This window comes from Mytilus trossulus, chromosome 2, assembly GCF_036588685.1.
Source record: "Mytilus trossulus isolate FHL-02 chromosome 2, PNRI_Mtr1.1.1.hap1, whole genome shotgun sequence".
Lineage (NCBI taxonomy): Eukaryota > Metazoa > Mollusca > Bivalvia > Mytilida > Mytilidae > Mytilus > Mytilus trossulus.
Genome location: NC_086374.1, coordinates 46939371 through 46961569, shown reverse-complemented (window position 1 = coordinate 46961569; position 22199 = coordinate 46939371). Strand labels below are relative to the sequence as shown.

At 30.8% G+C, this 22199-nt stretch overlaps 1 protein-coding gene and 1 long non-coding RNA gene across 8 annotated transcripts in view; one reads left to right on the top strand and one right to left on the bottom strand.

Moving 5' to 3' along the window:
• Positions 1 to 18084, bottom strand: part of LOC134707414 (N-chimaerin-like) — a 28699-nt gene extending 10615 nt beyond the window's left edge. The window contains exons 1-9 of one of the 6 annotated variants that reach the window (XM_063567133.1): positions 17914 to 18084; positions 14400 to 14536; positions 8968 to 9009; positions 6061 to 6116; positions 5281 to 5312; positions 4417 to 4530; positions 3667 to 3994; positions 2678 to 2737; positions 1686 to 1770 (exon numbers count right to left, since the gene is read on the bottom strand). In XM_063567133.1, coding sequence (XP_063423203.1) covers positions 1686 to 1770; positions 2678 to 2737; positions 3667 to 3994; positions 4417 to 4530; positions 5281 to 5312; positions 6061 to 6116; positions 8968 to 9009; positions 14400 to 14475 — 793 coding nt within the window. In that variant the 5' untranslated portion in view covers positions 14476 to 14536; positions 17914 to 18084. Of the gene's footprint in view, positions 1 to 1685; positions 1771 to 2677; positions 2738 to 3666; positions 3995 to 4416; positions 4531 to 5280; positions 5313 to 6060; positions 6117 to 8967; positions 9278 to 9880; positions 10198 to 13090; positions 13134 to 13205; positions 13238 to 14271; positions 14306 to 14399; positions 14537 to 17913 lie in introns of those variants that run through there. The other 5 variants (XM_063567135.1, XM_063567136.1, XM_063567134.1 and 2 more) reach the window with 5 other exon arrangements.
• On the top strand, positions 9549 to 17236 carry LOC134707416 (uncharacterized). 2 transcript variants are annotated; one of them, XR_010105708.1, is made up of 3 exons: positions 9549 to 9667; positions 10413 to 10603; positions 17049 to 17236. It is a non-coding gene; the product is annotated as an uncharacterized LOC134707416 (long non-coding RNA). The 2 variants fall into 2 exon arrangements; XR_010105707.1 differs by having other exon boundaries at positions 10213 to 10603.
• Positions 18085 to 22199: the final 4115 nt, after the last annotated feature.

Below are 22199 nucleotides of genomic sequence, written 5' to 3'. Positions count from 1 at the left end.
TAAAAAAAATCAATTCTTTAAATATTTTATTGATGAAAAAATGTATTGTAAGTGAAGTTCTACAATGAGGAAGTATTCTAAAATATATGTAAACCTTTAATTGTATATACCACTTCAATGACAGTGATTAAAACATTTAGTATAGTATACTTAGTCTTAAAACTTCCTTAATTATTTGTTCACTAAGTGATACAGCAAAAAACTTTTTTTTTTTTACTTAGATCCATTATTAAAAAATACCCTTTCCTATTTATGAATTCACAATTTAAGCATCAAGGAAAAACCTATTGCACAAAGGTTTATGGTGTATCAAACTGTTGTTTCTATTTGTTAAACCAAATTTAAGAATACATAAATGAATTGTAAAGATTCAGTGTGAAAACAATCAAACATAGGAAAAGAATAAATAAAATATATACACAATTATAAAACTTTTTGATTGCAATGTTGCATTTAAAGTATGAATGCTAAGCATTATTTATGTTAGAATTTGAATGTGCAATTACTAAAAAAAAAATCAAATTCATATAAAATTTATTTCAGTTTTTTTCTTTTTTTTTATAAATTAATGTGTTATTCATCATTTTTGTCGAGCCTTCGACTTTAGTTGAAAAAACGAGACTAAGTGATCCTACATTCCTTCGTCGTCGGTGTCGTCCACAAATATTCACTCTGTGGTTAAAGTTTTTGAAATTTTAATAACTTTCTTAAACTATACTGGATTTCTACCAAACTTGGACAGAAGCTTGTTTAAGATCATAAGATAGTATACAGAAGTAAGAGTCAAGTAAATTTTGTAAAAATAATTCCATTTTTTCCGTATTTGACTTTTAAATGGACTTAGTTTTTCTGCGGGGAAACATAACATTCACTCTGGTTAAAGTTTTTAAAATTTTAATAACTTTCTTAAACTATCCTGGGTTTTTACCAAACTTGGACAGAAGCTTCTTTAAGATCATAAGATAGTATCCAGAAGTAAATTTTGTAAAAGATAACTCAATTTTTTCTGTATTTTACTTTTGAATGGACTTAGATTTTCTTCCAGTTAACATTACATACAGTCTACAGTTTAAGTTTTCAAAACATTTATTAGATTCATTAACTATCCTAGATTTTTACCAAACTTGGACAGAAGCTTCTTACACTAGTATAGATAGTATCAAGAGGAATATTTTTTTTGATTTTTTTCCTCATTTTTGTTGAGCCTGCGATTATAGCAAAAGTAGGCGAGACACTGGGTTCCGCGGAACCCTTACACATTTTTATTCTATGTTATCTTGTAGTATGATGTGATATGTGTTTTCTCATACTTTGTAAATTTTGTAACTCTAATATAAATCCACAAAAATTGGCTTGAAGTCATATGTAAACAATCTATATCAATTCTAATATTGCTGGTTAAAATAATGGCTCTGGTATATTTTATTCCTTGGCTCTTATTAGAATGTGAGTTAAACACTTTATAAAATAAGGGTAGGATTGCCAATGAAACAACTGTTTACTAGAGTACAAATGACATGGATTGAAGCATTGTACTGCCATAGAATATAAACTTTATTTTACACATAATACTGCCGTATATACTCACTCAGTGAATGGGATAAAATCTCATAAAGTTAAATTTTATCACTGATAAAAAAATATTCAAATAAAAAAAAGAATAATATCACATCTACCATGCTTACCTTGACATTTGACACCTTGTGCTATCAATCCCCACATAAAATTGGCACAGTAATCACACCAGTTCAATCCAATAAAATTAGTTGTCTAAAACATAAATCTTTTTTAAATATCATATATGTGAACAACACAGCAAAGTTATGGCCTTTGTGTAAGTATAAAAACAGTTTCATTCTTTTATAATTTAGTTAGATAAAATGATAACAAATCTCATCTTCTCTCACTACCACAAGAAAAGTCTTAAATAAACATTGTGAAGTTTTGTCAGGCATAGGTCATTTCTGGAATCACCTCATTTACCAGATAAAAGGGCTGCGCCTGTATCCCTGATCTATTAAAAGTTTCCAGCACTTTCATAATTGTCATTCTGCAGAGTAGTGTAGAAATAATTAATGTCCCGTAAATACATAATCATGATTGCTGTATGACTGTAGGAGGGTGACCACCCTTTTAGATTATAATTTCCAAAATATTTTGTTTAGTATAAAATAAATAAAAATCACCCTTTTGCTCAACATGTGTTGGAAGTTTCTATGCATACATTTTTGTCACGTGGTGAAGGAAGTCACATGACAGATTTGTCTGAAAACCGTATCCTGGAACTGGCCTATTTGAGATTCATCTATGCTTACTGAAACATAAATCTGTACACTAAAAAGGGGTTTCATAGACACATACTTTTTTTCTTTTTTGGATCTGTATCTTTAATTTCAAGTCACTTGTCTTGATTTTTACATCTTTTTGTTACTGTTGATTCATTAATATTCTTTGGATTCAAATTTTCATGGATTTCTTGGGTTCAGGAGCAAATTTAAATGTTCAACAAATTACCAAATTAGGAATGAATGCAGACCTTGACAAATCCATGAAATTAAATATCCAATAATATGCAAGTCGTCCTCAAATCACGAAAATTGCTATTAACGGAAATAAATGAATCCACAGTATCATGATTTCTTTCTTTAAATGAATTTGGAGCTGTTTTAAAACATACCTTAAACACATGAGGCTTTTCATACTCATGGACATTTGCATCCAGTTCTTCTGTGTCTAGCTAAAAAATGAGGAAAACATTTGTTTTATATCAGCTTTAATCATGTCAAATATTCTTAAAACTATATTTTAAATTCTAGTCAATTACAGATAGAAGACGTTGTTCATACCAGATTTAGTTTTATATGAGCATTTTGTAATCTACTGTAAATTCAGAAGTTATTGCGAGGTTTTTATTACTGCAAAAAAAGAGACTGAGCTGTAAACCCAAAAATCCAAACTCGCACTTTGAAATATTTTATATGAAATGAACAGGACTTTCCTCAGTATTGTAAAACTTAAAAAATTGCATTTAGTCTAAAATGACATAATCGCAATAATAAATGTACACAAATTTATGAATTTACAGTAAAAGGTGAAGGGACAGGATTATGATAGCTAAACTATTAGAATTGTTTTAAACAAAACAACTTTCTATCACAGATTTTTAATTCCACCCTGTTGCAATACAAATATCATTTTCAAATGAACATGTGTCCATATGCTGACTTTGCAGATAATACATCTTTTGGAGTGACTAATGGATGGGGTATATGGGAATATATAGGGTGCATAAAAAATCATATTATAAGAGCTGCCTACTGAGCCCCAAAAGCAGTTTTTATCTACACATATGATTTCAGGTACATCCACCTTATATATCATGTCTGTCTCCATAACATATTTAAAACTCATGTAGGACTGAAATATCAAAATTTCTTTTGAAGGCAAGATTAAAGATTAGATTGATAATTGTTTTTAAATTAATCAAGCCCCTTAGGTATAGAAATTTGTTCAACTGTTGCTGTCTTGGGGTACAAACTTATATTTTCCTTGGCTGCCAACAATCACCATAGTAGACCTGACGGAAGTATGTTGATATAAAACTTATGTTTGGAGATAAAAAGGGGAAAACAGAAATTCAATGCAACAATTCATATATACACTTACGTCATCATCGACCACAGCACCATTTGTTGCAGATCCATTTGATATTCTTTTCTCCCCATCAGCTTGGTCACCTGGATGTCGTACTACAGTTTTACGATTTTTGTCTGAGAGGTGAAGTCGCTTTTTCTTGGCAGTGTATGCCAGATATGGGGACTCAGCATAATTTGATTCATTAGAAAGTTTTGATATATAGTCTGAAGCTTTCGCTTCCACATAAAAGTGAATAAGTCCATCAGCTACTAAATCATGTACTGTATCAAAACGTTTTTCTCCAACATAATGCTGCCCATCATTAAATAATTTAAAGTTTTTGGTCTGTCCTTCAAAACTACAATAAAAAAATTTAAAAAAATTGTAATATGTTGATGTAAGCTAACTATAGTCCAAATATGTTTTCATATTTTATCTTTGTGATATGCTGTATTGGTACTTGTACATTGAATTCTGACTTATATCTCAATACTATGAAAGAACAATTTATCATTTGGTACCAATTTTCAGTTATTTCCTAATTTATAAAAATCACAAGTAAGATAAGCAATAAAGCTACATTTTGCAGCATGAATTTAAACCCATAAACAAATGAATTATAAAACAAACAATGAAACTAGATTCCTAGAAGAAAATATGTTCAGAGTTCATTGATTCAAAACTTTTGTCATATTACTCCCTTGAAGATAATTAATTAGTTGGTGATCTCAACAAAGCCTCCTTTTTTTCTTTGGTGAACAGAAATGGATATAACATTACCTAATAGCTAAAGTATATGCATCGTGTGCTCTTTCACTTTTCCTGACTAGATATGAACCATCACCCTGACACAGCAGACGGTCAGCCTCTTCTCTACTTATGTTACCATGGTATCTACATAACAAAAGGTTAAAATTTGATTAAGAAATTTTTTAATTACATGAGTATGATTTTTTAATTCTAACATATACTGTAAATTCAATTTGTAAATGGTAATTACATGAAATTGCTATTGTTGTGGGTGCACCATTTTTAATGTTTTAGGTTTATAGGTTCAACATAATAAAATGAATAATTTTCCAATTGGCCATTTCTCGAATCATGTCATTCATTGGAAAATATCGTCAATTTTGCATGCCTTAATGAAGTCATTTACCAGATGGAAGGCGCACCTGTATCCCTTCTCTATTAAAGTTTCCAGCACTTTCTGAATTGTCATTCTACAGAGTAGAATAGAAATAATTAATGTTACATAACTACATTTTCTTAATTCCTGTACCACTAAAGGGTGGGTAACCAGCTTATAGGATTGTAATTTTCCAAATATTTTGTGCAGTATTAAGATTAAACTTTTTCTTCTGTTTGCTCAACATAGGTTGGAAGTGATGCTGCCTACATTTTAGTCACATGGTAATAGAAGTCCTATGATAGGCTCAACTAGCTGCTGTATCCTGGAACTGGCCTATTGTTGAAAACGATTATGGAAAATGACCAATTTTTCTCACAAAAGCAGTACAGGTAAATAGATATTTTCAATATTATGTGTATATATGAAGTGTGGTTGTCATTTTGGTCATTTGTGGATAGTTGTCTCATTGGCAATCATACCACATCTTCTCTTTTATATTTACAATCCATACTTACTCTTTTTGGTAAAATGGTGGCTTGTTAGGTACCTGTAAAAGTCAAAATAATAATTTAATGAATATAATCACAGATATGCATCAATTCTCAATGCCATTCTCCTATCTCATTTCCTAAACAGTGATTTTTCCCAAATTATAATTTTCATCAAAATTGAACTAATCATTGGCAACATAATTGATGCCACATGTGGAGCAGAATTTTACCTTCCTGTGCACCTGGAATCGTCATTGGTTTTTGCTAAGGGTTTATTTTGTTCAATCTCTAGTTTTTTAAGTTATGTTTTGTAAACTGTAGTTTTTCTTTGTCTTTTTTGTGCAATGATTTTTCTATTGGTCATTTTTTTTTTTTTTTAATATTTTAGTTTTACTTTGACCTATGAGTTTTGATTCCTGTATTAATGGGTCATTGGTATATTTCCCCTTTTTTCATATATTAGTCTTCATAAATTTGATCTAGATTAGCTATGTAGTTATTAATTGGCTAAGAATGTTAAAATGCGTTTCTTATTGGATAGCCACCATGTATGCAACTCAATCAGCAGACTATTAAGAACCTTTCTAAACAGTTCCTATAAAGTTTGGATATTTGGACTCGCAATTACATACTTTAAAAAAAACTTTATATTTTTAACAATTATTTAATAGTCCTGACAAAGCCGATCTAATCAGCGAAACATGTCGACAATAAAAGATGCAGTTTACTTAAGTGTTGCTGTCAATGTAGCGGTAATTATTGAATAGATAATCATATTTGTAACATAAATCAACAACAGCTTACCTCCCTTTTGCATGGTATAACCTTTGGCTTAGGAGCTTGTAGCTGTAGTGTGTATACTGAAATAAACAATTAAATAAAAGAACTTAATTTGTGTTTGGTGGATATATAGTAAGCATTGTGTATAGGTTTTGTAACATTAAATTGTGGCAAAGTAAAGTAAAAAAGCATGGAGTGTGGGAAAAGCAAATTCAGTTACTTTTCTTATCAGATATATGCATGGACACCAAATAAAAACCATCTGACACTTTAATTCTCTTTGCCAAAAAAACGGAAAAGAAAATGTTACCTACATTGTATACCCATTGTCTTTACTTTTGGATAGGGTTTGGGCAAACCAAACTATTTTTAAGTGTGGCCTAAACATCAAATAAAGTATCTGTGAAAATAAGTTGGCTTACAGTATTTTAAATGCTTTGTTGGTTATTGTTTCTAATATTTGACAATAGTACAGCTACCAGTACAGATATATTTTGTACATTGTATTAAGATTTGATAAAACATAACTTTTATAAAGATCAAACACATATCTTTATTTATAACATCACAATTTCACGATTTCCTTTTCATGTACCGGTATATATATATACAGACATAACAACTGAATTATTTGTAAACAGTTGACACTTTAAATATAAATGTAAGTTAAGATCTCAGATTATACATCCTTGCTGAATTTCCATAATGTCTGCTGAATAATCAATTTTTATAAGAAAAAGACTGTAGTCATTGAAAAACTTTAAATGCTGCAAATCATTCCCCTTTCTTAAGGTCAGGTGGCCATGGGCTTTGGACAATTCATATTAAACTTATTATCTTTTTTCATTTATAAAATTTTTAATGTAATCTTTTGGCTATAGAACTTTTAAATGCTCCATGTGCAACTGTCAAGGTAAATGCAGAAAAATGCCTCAAGTATAATTGTTATTTTTAACTTTAATTTGAAAACTGATGAGTATTTGCAATTAAAAGCATATAAATGTTTTTCTTTGTTCCATCAAACAAAATTGCTTAACATTCTATTCATTGATTTCTGTCTTCATTCTCAGAATTACATTTATTATTATAAAATACATCAGGTCATTGTTTTTCTTTTGAAATGTGTATCCTGTTGCCATTTTTAGCTTACTTTCAGTATTGGTATTTACTTATTGTCGAAGGCCATACAGTGACCTGTAATTGTTTACATCCTTATCCTTAAGTCAATGGTCGATAGTTGTTTTACAATTCTAACCCTTGTAATGACAAAACTGGAAATTGTACATTTGCTTTCTATTTTAGACGTGTAGAAGTTAGTTCTGTCAGACTTACAGCATTAAGTTGCTTTGTAGGACGTTAAATTCCTGAACTAACTAGCTACTGTAAATTCAGAAATTATTGCAATGGTTTTATTATTGCTAAAAATGCAACTAGATTAAAATGGCAATTAATAAAACTAGCATTTGATTTCTTTTATATAATTCAGAGGATTTTTTCTGAATATCGCTAAAAATTAAATCGCAATAATAAATGCAAGTAATTTTCTGAATTTAGTTACTAGAAGTTATATACTGAGTGCCAATGAAAACGCAACACTTGGTTTTTTAAAAATAAAATTTATATTAGAAATGATAATCTTTCAAAATAAATTGTTCTTGAAAATAAACAATTCTAACAATAGATCGATATGAAACAAAAATGTTTCATTGTCATCTTTCCGACGCTATAGGTAAACGAAACATCCAATGTCGAATCATCAACTCACAGTCCTAACAAAACATGTTACAACCCCGTTGTGCAGCGCAATCTCGACAACTCCGTGGAACTAATCATCCCGGACGTTTAATGTGATCTCAAGGAATGTTGTTCCACTTATCCCGTATATCAAACTCAAGCTGACTTTATGATATTGGTGGTGATTTTCATCGTCTAAACCATGTCCAATCTGATGCAAAATTTGCTCAATCGGACCAAAATCGGGCGAAACACATGACTTTTGGCCAAGATGGGTGCCAAATGTCTATGTTACCACCACTGACGGTTTTTGGTACACAATGAATGATTTTTGGTCTACAGAATTCGATATTTACGCCTTACGGCCGTTTAGATGTCACTAAGGAAAGACTTTGGTGCTCTTTAAAAATTTCTGCGCAAATGGTGCTTTACTGGAATTGCTCCAAAGGATCTACCATGACCACCATTGAACTCTCGTGACCTTTGTTTACCCATCAGAGTCAATATCGAATATGTTTAAGACCAAATGTATCGGTCTGGCTGAGCGTTTCTTGCTTTGTGTACCCCGGGATGTCGCTTATCATTAAATGATCCATTTTGGTTGAATTTGTGGATGATTTGGGTTATTGTAGAGGCTACAATTTCAGTCTTCTCGTAGTTGTATGCAGTGAAAGGCTTCATTGGATCATGCCCAAAACTGCATGTCGCTGGTTGTCAGAAAGTCCTGGCATTTACTCAAATGTTTATTGCAGTTTCCTTACAATAAGGGCGGGAAAATTCATGACATTAGCCAAGCTTTAAATGACAAAATCGTGAAAATGGTGCGTAGGTTGAAAAGCGGTGAACTCGGTTTATTTCCGTTCAAAAAAACCCTTACTTCGCATTTGTTCCAAAAATCACTCAACCGTAAAGTTGTCGTCAATTGTCTTAAAAGTCATTTTAAACCAACTATGCAAAGTTCTAATATAGATAAAATAAAAATTATAAGATTTTTTTGAAAAACAAAAGTGTTGCGTTTTCATTGGCACTCAGTATATAAAACAAAGTCTATATAAATTAGAAGATGAGGTATGATTGCAAATACACAATAAACAAAATGACACAGAAATAAACAACTATAGGTCAGCATACGTACAGCCTTCAATAATGACCATATCCCATATCCCATTATATATTAAACAACTTATAAGTACTTACAATATGTTTTCCAAGTAGGTAAGGGTTGACTTTCTCCACCATCTGCAAGAACAGTAAAATAATCATGTTTAGTTTCCCTTAAAGTTACTCCCCCTGTCGGAGGAGAATCGTCAACTATACGAAACATTGTTTACGTTTACGTCTTTGTTTCTATCCTTATTTTTGTACACTAAATTGAATCCATTAATCATTTGTAGAGACAAATGCAAAGACCACCATTTTTGTTGTCTGTAGAATGATGTACAAACGATGTACAAACATAAAACCAACAATGTACAAATGTAGAAAGAAATAGGTGGATTAAATAAAATGTTACTTGTAATTTCTTCCTTCCACAACAAAGAACACCTTATACAAATAAAATCCACATATATTGTTATCAATGGTGAAACCAGTGCATGTTTGTATTTTAATCATATGATACTGTCATCCCGTCCACTTCCTGGTTTACAATAGATATATACACTTTTATAATCTTGATCTTAAACGACACTCAAAAACCACAAGTATGAATAATCCTCAAAAATAAAGTTTTAATTTTATCTCTATATGTATGCACACACTTATCGCTAAATAAATATTTGTCTACGCATAAAATGTGACCACAATCACATCCTATACGGGCAGAAATAACTATCAACAACAAAAACCCTATCCGGTCCATGTACAGACTAAAGTAACATGGATCATTGTTTAACAGGTAATATTTCTATTTCCTTATGTCTTCAATTTTTAAATTAAAATCATTTACTTTTAAGACGTTTATTGAATTTAGATATAGTCTTAAAGGCTTTGTGTACATTCACTTCCGCGGCTATGTATTTGTTAATGTAAAAAAGAAAAAGAGAACACAAAAGATCTCCATCCAGGTATAAATATAACCCTTTAAATTCCTATTATGCACATACTTTACCCATTTATAATACTGTTGATGAATTTACACACAAAAAATGCCTGATTTATTCTACATTCCAACACACAATAATCCTGAAACACATCTACAACCAGGTCAAGTTAACGGAACAATTAATCAGATCATTGTCACATCCTTTAATCGTATCAATTATTTCATATGTGGTGATTTTAATAACAGAATAGTGAGTTTTAGTATAGAAGTTTTAAGTTATGTTCAATCATTGTATGTCAAACGACCCTCAGGTAATAGAGTAAATATCAAAAGCTTAAAGGCATTTAACAAGACATGTTCATCAGATGTTATATGTTATATATTATCTTTATTAACAGATTAATGGTGATGATGATTCATTCCATGTTTACAAGTGGAGGAATATGTCTATATTTAGTACTTATTACAAATCACATCCTTTGTTTTCATTTTTAAACCCCCAAAATCAGAACTGATAAAAAAACTAATATTATTGTCCTTAAATATTGTTGTAACAGTAGTAAACTATCAATTTTTTCTTTTTCTTTTTCTATGTTAGAATTATCCCCTAACTGGCCTCCAATGTTGTTAACTTCCTTGAGTTAAGTACAAACTGGTCCTTAAAGGATAGAAACAATGGACGTATTTGTTTGTTTTGTACAAAACAGGGAAGTCGTGGATTACTTTTATTACTGAATATCATTTCTGCTCACCTGATATATTGATATTGACACTAAACAAAACGGACAGGTAATTTGCTTACTTTATACCTGTACATTCTATCCTGGTCAAACCAGGTTTATAGGACAAAAAGCACATGGTAAAACTTTCTTGATTTTAGATGCCTTTCCTTTCTATATCCAATTCTTATTTTTGTGGTACCCTGAACCATTTAAATTTCTCAAAAGGTCATTTTCGGTAATTCAGTCAAATTTTTATATCAATTCAAGGTGAATTAAATAGTTTTAAAGAAAGCAAACCTTTTTTTCTTTATTACAGTGAAATTCAATCTAAACTATTTTATTGTACAAACATCACGATCAACGTACATTTAAATAAAGCAAAGACCATTCAATTCCTTTCCCATTTTAACATGAATTGAATGATCTGATACCATCTAATATATTTCTGATAATTAATAGATAATTCAATATTGCAGAGTTACTGAATAAGACATGTATGTCATATAAAACTTGAGCATTTTTTATGCTATTGAAAGATTATATAGATATCCGTAATGTTCTAAAAATAATTGCATTTTGTAAAAAGGCCTATTTTATAGTATTATGACATTGCACAGCTCTTTACTTTTTTTCTGCTCTTTACTGAAACTCATAGCCAAAACATGCTGTTTTTTTCATGTATAAATAATTTATACATTTTAATATTTATTTTAACATATATACTTTTCACACAATTTTTTGTTTGAAAATATACATGAAGAACATTTGTTATTAAAAAAAATAATCTTGAAATGCTTCAAATAGAAATTTGCTTTCTTCTAAATGCTTTTCAAAAGCTTATTGCAGATTTTCTTTCATAGATATACAAATAAGGAATACAAGCTAAGTCTATCTAGCAACAACTTAAAATCACTTAAGATGGTTATAAATGTTTTAATACAATTGAAGTTTTAGTAACAAACATGACAAAGATAAGTTTTTATTTTTTTTATGGTCAAAGGAAGGTTATTCAATTTGTTATTGAAATTTACAATCTTATTCTACATTTGTTGTCTATTTCACATACATTAATACAGTAATGGGAGTGTAATTGATAACATTGGTTATGATTCTGTTCTGACTTTATAGATGTAAATCTGACCTATAATGACTATAGTAAATTTAGTTAAACACTTCTGCATTGTTTCATTTCAAATTGAGAATGAAAATGGGGAATGTGTCAAAGAGACAAGCTGATCAAATTTCAGAAAACAGCCGAAAGCCACTAATGGGTATTTAACTCAGCGTGATAATACCCAACTCAGAGGCAGCTTAAGCTGGCCCATAAACTATTTACCAGATAATTTGATCCTTTTTGTAAGGTAATTCTGGTTAGTGTTGCTTTAATATTTACTATTCTGTTAAGTATTGAGGTTTTGAGATTGCTTTCATATATATTTGTCCATTGAATTGAGATTTGTACCCTCTCTTATATCCTTTTAATTTTTTTATAAAAAAGGACCATAATCTCATTGTAGATAAGACCAACAGAAACTGTGATATGTCATAATAATATTAACAGGACTGTTGTGACCTTGTGGTTAAGACTAACAGTTACTGGGGTTTGTGTTGTTTATTTAAGAAATAATTCCTTCATGTCATGCTCTATGCTCATTTTAACATGGGTAGGCATTATATTTGTCGATATTTTACACTGAGCGTTAGCGAGGTGTAAAATGTGGTCAAATATAATGCCTACCCATGTTAAAATGAGCATAGAGCATGACATGAAGGAATTATTTCGATTCTAATAGGACAAATACAGTATTTTGATAGGTCGAAGCGTATGAAAATACCGTAATTTTTTTTGGCTTTTCCCGTTTCCTCCCCGAGATGTCTGTGCATTACATTTCATATTTGATAAATTTTAAAACACCGAGCAGGGTAAATATATGTTGTTTTATAAAAATAGATAATAAAGCTTATGCTAGCTGCTTAAATGTATACATTTTAAAGAATAACAATGGAACTTACGTTTATATACACAGTAAGTTCGTGCACATGTGTCAAACATATTTTTTATGCTCATTAGAACACGGCTTTGTTTACAAAGCGTAATAAGGACGTTATATTAGAATCTTTAGTTTTCTATGTTGTGTCATGTGTACTATTGTTTGTCTGTTTGTCTTTTTTATTTTTAGCCATGGTGTTGTCAGTTTATTTTAGATTTATGAGTTTGACTGTCCCTTTGGTATCTTTTGTCCCTCTTTTACTCTGATAGTCATGTTATAATATCAGGACTGTTGTGACCCTTTAGATTAGACTAACAGTTACTCTGATAGGTTATGTTATAATATCAGGACGGTTGTGACCCTGTGGATAAGACTTACAGTTACTCTGATAGGTTATGTTATAATATCGGGACTGTTGTGACCCTGTGGATAAGACTTACAGTTACTCTGATAGGTTATGTTATAATATCAGGACTGTTGTGACCCTGTGGATTAGACTTACAGTTACTCTGATAGGTTATGTTATAATATTGCGACTGTTGTGACCCTTAGATTAGACTTACAGTTACTCTGATAGGTCATGTTATAATATCAGGACTGTTGTGACCCTTTAGATTAGACTAACAGTTACTCTGATAGGTTATCTTATAATATCGGGACCCTGTGAATTAGACTTACAGTTACTCTGATAGGTCATGTTATAATATCGGGACTGTGTGACCCTGTGGATAAGACTTACAGTTACTCTGATAGGTTATGTTATAATATCGGGACTGTTGTGACCCTGTGGATAAGACTTACAGTTACTCTGATAGGTTATGTTATAATATCAGGACTGTTGTGACCCTGTGGATTAGACTTAAAGTTACTCTGATAGGTTATCTTATAATATCGGGACCCTGTGAATTAGACTTACAGTTACTCTGATAGGTTACAATGTATGTTAAAATATTGGGACTGTTGTGACCCTGTGGATAAGACTAACAGTTATTCTGATAGGTCATGTTATAATATCGGGACTGTTGTGACCCTTTAGATTAGACTTACAGTTACTCTGATAGGTTACAATGTATGTTATAATATTGGGACTGTTGTGACCCTGTGGATAAGACTTACAGTTACTCTGATAGGTTATGTTATAATATTGGGACTGTTGTGACCCTTTAGATTAGACTAACAGTTACTCTGATAGGTTATGTTATAATATTGCGACTGTTGTGACCCTTAGATTAGACTTACAGTTACTCTGATAGGTCATGTTATAATATCAGGACTGTTGTGACCCTTTAGATTAGACTAACAGTTGCTCTGATAGGTTATCTTATAATATCGGGACCCTGTGAATTAGACTTACAGTTACTCTGATAGGTTACAATGTATGTTAAAATATTGGGACTGTTGTGACCCTGTGGATAAGACTAACAGTTATTCTGATAGGTCATGTTATAATATCGGGACTGTTGTGACCCTTTAGATTAGACTTACAGTTACTCTGATAGGTTACAATGTATGTTATAATATTGGGACTGTTGTGAACCTGTGGATAAGACTTACAGTTACTCTGATAGGTCATGTTATAATATCAGGACTGTTGCGACCCTGTGGATAAGACTTACAGCTACTCTGATAAGTTATTTTATAATATTGGGACTCACTGTTGTGACCCTGTGGATTAGACTTACAGTCTCTCTGGTAGGTCATGTTATAATATCGGGACTGTTGTGACCCTGTGGATAAGACTTACAGTTACTCTGATAAGTCATGTTATAATATCAGGAATGTTGTGACCCTGTGGATAAGACTTACAGCTACTCTGATAAGTCATGTTATAATATTGGGACTCACTGTTGTGACCCTGTGGATAAGACTTACAGTTACTCTGATAAGTCATGTTATAATATCGGGACTGTTGTGACTTTGTAGATGATTTAGAAGTCTTCCTGTCCATGTCTTCATCTGATCTGTAATCCTCATTCTATAACATTGGTTCTCTCATGGTTTTTTAAAATCTGTAATAAAATTTGTACAAATTGTCACCCAGTATTTGTAACAATCTATTTTTATCTTAAATGAACATTTTTTTATATGCCAATAGTGGAAGATATATGCTGTCTTTCATTGCTTCAATGGTACATGTACATGTATATCTTAAAGTACATGAAATATTTGTACTGATATTTTTCATTCCTTAAATATCAAGAACAGAACTGATGATATACTTCTCATATTAGACAACTTTTTCTGATAGTTCTTGAAATACCCATGTTAATATCCATAAAACATGTAACATTTTCATTAGAGAACTTTGTTTTCGTAAAATTGATTCAATTTGAGTCAATGGATATATCATTTTAAACAAATGTGAGAAAATGATAACAATATATGACAGTATTAAATGTGACTAATTAATATTCTAACTTTGATTTTTGGAACATAATGAGAGTCAACTAAATTCCATCAAAGTGAACAATTTGTAATTGAATTATAATCTGAAGTTATTAGTTCCACATGAAAATAAAAGCTGATTATTAACATAAAACAAGACAATAAGGGGAAAGGCATCCATTTTAAATGTTATTCGACACAATTAACATAAAGAGGGTTCATGATCATCAATAATGACATGCAAGATAAGAACATGTAACTTTTTTGAGTTATCCCCCTTTCTACAATGTACATAGTGACAGATTTAAAAGACATTTGTTTTCATTTATACACTAAGTTTATTTTTGACAGTCTAGACTCTAGATATCCTGATAGTGTTATTGTGTTACATATCCTCAATGTTCAAAGAAATGTCCTTCATATTTATAGAGAATATCAGATGGAGCCACTCATCCTATACAATACAAAACATAATTTGGCAATTATATTTCAAATTTTTAAAATCTACGGAAAATAAATATGATTACAAGTAATTCCACAAATCTTAATAAATCTAAAAATACTCTCTGCATCTATCCCATTAATTATTTCAATTACATCATTTACCAATAGAATTAATTTATAAATTTGTTCCTATACAGGGTGTTAATTTTTTTAATTTCAGTTTCAATTAATATTACTTGATCTTCTAGATAAAAAGCCATTTAAGTAGCTGGCAATTAACCACAAATTAAGTGGCAACATGTTTACGCATTATCTTATAACTATCTAACTATCATCACTATTGGCATGAACTGGAGCCAATTTTAGAATTGTTTTGCAATAGAATTATCTCTACAACTGATAAAACTTTATCAACAATGTATTTTGTCTAAAAACTGTACATATCTATCAGAATGTATTATTCATTAATCTTGATAAAGCACATAAATCTTTCTTTTAATTTATCAAGAACAGATGTGAATTGTCTCGGAGCATTCCAGACAAGTGCATGTTAACAAATGTCAGGCCCCTTCAAATGTTTTTAGCTAACAAATGCCACTGAAATATTTATTGCATGGGCATTGGCATTTCTAAAATTTTCCAACTATACAGTTTTTACTCTCATTAATAAAAAGCACAGGAAAAAATATATGTTGCCTTCAAATATATGTACATGATATATGCATCTTACAATCAGTTAACTCTTCAGACTTTCGTGACAATTAAATGAACCTCACTATGAAAATTTATTAAGTAGGATCCACTTGAAAACAGATTTCAAAATAAGTGCAAATTTCCTGCATTCTGTCATTGTTATTGTGAATACTACCATTAAAACTGGGCTATGGCAAATCTTTGAATCAACCTCTGTGAATCAATCTCTGACTGGCCTAGTTATATCCTATGTTTATATTCAAAAAGGGTCATAAGAAAATATAGTCAACACATTTCTCTAACACACTAAATGAAAATTAAAAACAAATTGCAATATATAAATAACTACTCCTCACACTAAACATTTAAAGTTCTGTTTGTGCATATCTATTTTTTCAGCAATTATATATATATATGTACAATTTTTGTACACGTCACATTTTAAAAATATTATGATTTGTTTTCCAATAAAAGAAAACACTTATTTTTTAAGTTGTTATGTTATCAGTACAATGGTAGTTTGTTGACCTTGAAACAATTTAAAAAGCAATCAAAATAACAAGACATTGAGTTATATGATTGTAGGTCACCATGTATAAGCAGTATTTCTTACCAACTGTAAAACTTAACCTACATACATGACATACATGTACATCGTGTATGTGTGACTAAAGAATTATGAAAAACTATTATACTTTCTCAAGATTAAGTCTGAATAAAAAAGCATATAACTTGAAAGTCAGAATTACATTTTGCACTTACTTCTAGTGGAAGGCACATCTATATCAAAGTGGATTACTTTGGTTTTTTTTTTTGCTTTTACAATAAGAAACTGGAGAGACATGCACTTCAATAATATGATAGAATATGAATTTCATTTTAGGGCACCTTTTTTTTTCAATACATGTACACTAAGCTTTTTGTAAAGATTTTTACAACTATTAGAAAAAGTAAAACAGGAAAAGTTATAATAATAGTTTTCATCATTTTTTTTTTCAGGAAGATGTCCAGTGGTAGCTAACTTTATTCTAAGAGCTTCCTCTTCATGTATCATAACGATATATTCAGCATGTTCAGCAGGGCTGGCAGAACCAGCCATTTTCAAAAGGGGGGTTTCCCAGGATAAAGGGGGATTCTGACAATATGTCCATATTCAAATGGATTGATCGTCCAAAAAATTAGGAAGGGGGGGGGGGGGGGGGAGGGGGGTTCCAACCCATGGATCCTCCACTGTTCATGTACAAATGTATGTCATTAGTTAATAGTATGCAATTGTTTAGTCCAAATAATTATGAAGTCTTAAAGGTTATCATATTATATTTTCTTTGACGCCTGCAGGAAGGCATCAAAGCGAAAATTTAAATTAGCCTTCCAAGACATCACAATTATTTGGACTACAGTAGCAATTATTTTGTTGCAAAGAATTTTAATGTATATTGATGAGATGACTGTCCTGGCAGTGTTAATAAACATCTCATTATGATATATATTGAAAAGACAGCTAGAATATATCTATACTACAGGTACATACATGTACCACAGGCACTAGACGACAGAACGTCTAGTGCCTGTGCATGTACATGCCATTTCTGAAGGGAAATAGGACTAATTTTAGTAATTACAAATGTATAACAGTGTTCGACCTGTTCTAGAAAAGATTGCGATTATTTGGAGGATGAAAACAGAAAAATTTCAATATTTAATAAACTATATGGAAGTTAAGTAAATTATTCATCGTTCAAGTCATGATATGAATCATAGTTACAATAGTTCCAGCATCAAACATGCATATAGTATCAAAAATGCAACTTCAAGCAAAGCAAAAGTAAATCGAAAATCCGGGTTTCAAGCCCAAAAGACTTACTTTGAACAATCCTAGATTTTACAGCAATGTATCATATGTTCCTTTTCTTAAATTATGCATATGTTACCAGAAAATTGTTCTAAAAATAACAAAAGATCTACGATAATAAATTAGTCATTCTTCTCAATATGCATTATTGTCTGTAGCTAGCAATGAAGAGCTAAAACAAGGGCAATAATTTGGCGGGGAATTTAAAATTATTCAATCTGTATGAGATCATAAGAATAGGAATTATTTATTGGTTTGACTTTCTTATCCAATCTTAAAAGATGTTTACTAAAATTCTACACAAGACATAAAAAAAACCATAACAAATACGTACCTATTTATAACACTGTTATAAAACACTATTACAGACAACCATTATGTTTTTTTCAAGGATTTGTATAGGCTAGTTAACTATACAAATCTTTGGGTTTTTTCAGAGACATATTTGGGAAGTCTTATTTTTCTCGAAAACTTTCCTTCTGCTGATAGAGATGCCATAAAGTACTTGGGAAAATACATCAAAGAAATAGTAATATAATACACTATTAGTGCGGTGACTGTAGGCAGATTTTTTTGAATTTAATCTCCCCACCGAACACACACCTATATGATATATCATCTGAAAGAGGAAATCGTATACTATAATATTATGCCTGTCGCCAGGACTTGATATGGTCACATTTTTTTTTAATTGAGGTCAAAGGTCATATATAAAAATGTGTGAAAATTTGAGGGTTTCAATTTTGACATTTTCTATTTCTAACCTCTCCCTAAATAAAAATGATACTGTTTTGGCTTTATTAATGTTTGTTATTATACATAAACCTTAATCATTAAGACTTTTTACAAAAAAAAATTCTAAGACGACATTTCATAAACAAAACCTCAAAAATCAAGTTTTCAACCTATAAAATGTTTAGAGCACCTTAACCTCATAAAAAATTTCAATTTCAGGTAAAAGATCAAGTGTCATGCAGTACAATACTTTTTATTTTTTTTCATTACTTTTTTAAACTATCATATTGGGTGAGGTATCAAACCAAAGCAATAGAACTCTACAGCCAAATATGACCTCAAATTGAATTTGCGGATACTTTTTTCTTATCGACTACTCGTTGCTTTTGGTTTTTTTCTCTCACAATTATTATTGCTTTCATGGTATTATCTGTTGTTGTGTTTTCTACTCTGGTTGATATCTTTTACATTATAGGTTTTGTACCTTTATCCCCCCTTTTTCCTTGCAACGTACCACTAACTTCATAAGTATTTCATATAAAAACAAAAGATGTGATACGATTGCAAATGAGACAACTCTCCTAATGAGACATAAATTAACAAATAAAGGTCCCGTACGGGCTTCAACAATGAGTAAAATTCATACTGCATAGTCTTCAATTCCCGAAATGAATAATGTAAAACAAACCAAAAATATAACGACCTGGTTAATGTACAAACTAAATAAGAAACATACAAATATAACTTAGTATAGCAACAAACGACAAACACTGCATTACCGTCTCGTGACTTGAAAAACACATACAGAATGTGGCTGGGTTTAACTTTTTTAAGGGTGCGCCAAAATTAACACTCCCCTAACCAGCTGGGGACTAGGACCGTGTGTACCAGTGCAACAAGCTTTATACCAAATCAACCGTTATCTCCATCATCGTCATTTTCATCAACCGTCACAAGACATGTTTTAATATTTCTACACACACTCATGGCCACAGGTCTGCACATGAAAGGTTCTGCTCAAAGCAAACACGTTATTTTGAGTTTTTCTTTACACGTACCGACAAGGTATTGTAGGAAGTCCGAATACATTTGTTCCTTAAAATAATTCCAGCTTTAAACCATCCCTATCAATTCATCCAAGATTTAACAGAGATCTAAAAGGGGGTTTAAGAAGGTGTGATGACATCCATATGGTTGTCTGCAAAAATGTTGGGGAAACATTATACCTTGAATTCGCTCAATTTCATGGTTCGCAACACATTATAGATAGCGTCGTACTTTACTCTTTAAGAAGCATAAAATCCATTGGCATTCAATGTGTTTCAACAAGGTGTTTTGAACCAAACTCATGGTACATTTGTAAAGCCAACCCTAAATTAAAAGGAGTAAAAATTAATTGGCCACACAAACGATTTACTCAACAATTGATTAGCATTTACGCAATTTCTCTGGTGCCATTTCCAGAGAATAGTCTTGGCTGTATGCAGTTTCATCGACTAACCATAAAATGAATTGCAATAAATACGAAGGCATTGGCTGAATTGAAGAAGGAAGAGACAATTCATCCGAAGTTGGGTATTTTTCTGTAGAGTTTTGATGTCTATTCTAAGTATACTTGCAGCGGAATGAAATATCTGTCCGTTATTTGTGTTTATTACAGTTAACATTGATATTTTGAGGTCAGTTTTCAATTGACTATACAGCAGCTAATATGGCATCTCAAATAGTTAGTTTGCTACTTAATATTATGTTATATTTACCTTGAACTTGTTGAAGTTGTTTGACAACTGAATTTCTATTAAAGCAATGAGTTAATAGATATAGGAAGATGTGGTGTGAGTGCCAATGAAGACTGCATTTTACAAGTAGAATATTTTAAATAAGAATCAGCCGGAAGAAAAGATCTATATTTATCAAGTAACGGTGTCATGAGGAATGACCATTAAATCGTTGTCAATAGTCAAAATAAAATTAGTAAAAGCAGTGTCGTGATCTCAAATATCTGCTTCCACGGGTTGGGATTTTTTTTTCTTTTTTAGCAAATAATTTGTAATGCAACCAAAATGACAGTGCTTGAAGTTTAAAAGATGGACGAGAAACTATTTCAACTTTAACTTTATCTGACTTGGATCAATCATTCGTAATACGCTCATCAGATTCAAACTTAAGTAGTTTTTGATCTTTCTAAAATGGTTGTTGCACGACTGCATTCTAGAATGCGTACAAATATGCCCACTAAAGAGACCAGTTACTGTCAATCAAAATTCTAGTTTCATCAGGCAAAAAAACTGTCAGTGGAACTAATCCGAGTGATTTCCGAGTGAACAAATCATTATTAATGTTTAAATCAAAACACCAACTGGCACCAAAATATTTATCAAGTCTTATTGTGCCTACAAGTAGTAAACAATCATACCATACTCGACTTTCATCATCGGATAATTTTATTGTCCCTAAATCAAATACAGAATTATACAAATCAAGTTTTTCTTTTAGTGGTCCAAAAGTGTGGAATTCATTGTCCAGTGAAATTAAAAAATCAAAAAGTATATCTGCATTTAAAAACTCTTACAAGTCATTTTATTTTGAAAAGTGTTAAATTTTTAAGTTAAGCCACAATGTATACCATAGGTATTTTTGTTGTTGTTGTTGTTATATTACTTTCTATACATCTATTCTTAACATGTGTGTAATAGTAGATTAATTATGTTTTATTCATATTGTTAACATTGTATGTATATTATAGAGAGCCTTATTGAAAATTTGTTTAATCCAAATAAGTTACTCTCTTTAAAATAAAGCTATTATTATTATTATTATTATTATTATTATTATTATTATTGTCGAGCCTTCGACTTAAGTTGAAAAAGCGAGACTAAGCGATCCTACTTTCCGTCGGTGTCGGCGTCGTCGTCGGCGGCGTCCACAAATATTCACTCTGTGGTTAAAGTTTTTGAAATTTTAATAACTTTCTTTAACTATACTGGATTTCTACCAAACTTGGACAGAAGCTTGTTTATGATCATAAGATAGTATCCAGAAGTAAATTTTGTAAAAATAAAATTCCATTTTTTCCATATTTTACTTATAAATGGACTTAGTTTTTTCTGCGGGGAAACATTACATTCACTCTGTGGTTAAAGTTTTTAGAATTTTAATAACTTTCTTAAACTATCCTTGGTTTGAACCAAATTTTGACAGAAGCTTGTTTATGATCATAAGATAGTATCCAGAAGTAAATTTTGTAAAAAAATAAATCCATTTTTTCCGTATTTTACTTTTAAATGGACTTAGTTTTTCTGCGGGGAAACATTACATTCACTCTGTGGTTAAAGTTTTTAAAATTTTAATAACTTTCTTAAACTATCCTGGGTTTGTACCAAACTTAAACAGAAGCTTATTTATGACCATAAGATAGTATCCAGAAGTAAATATTGTAAAAAGATAACTCCATTTTTTCTGTATTTTACTTTTAAATGGACTTAGATTTTCTTCAAGTTAACATTATATACAGTCGGCAGTTTAAGTTTTCAAAACATTAATTAGATTCATTAACTATCCTG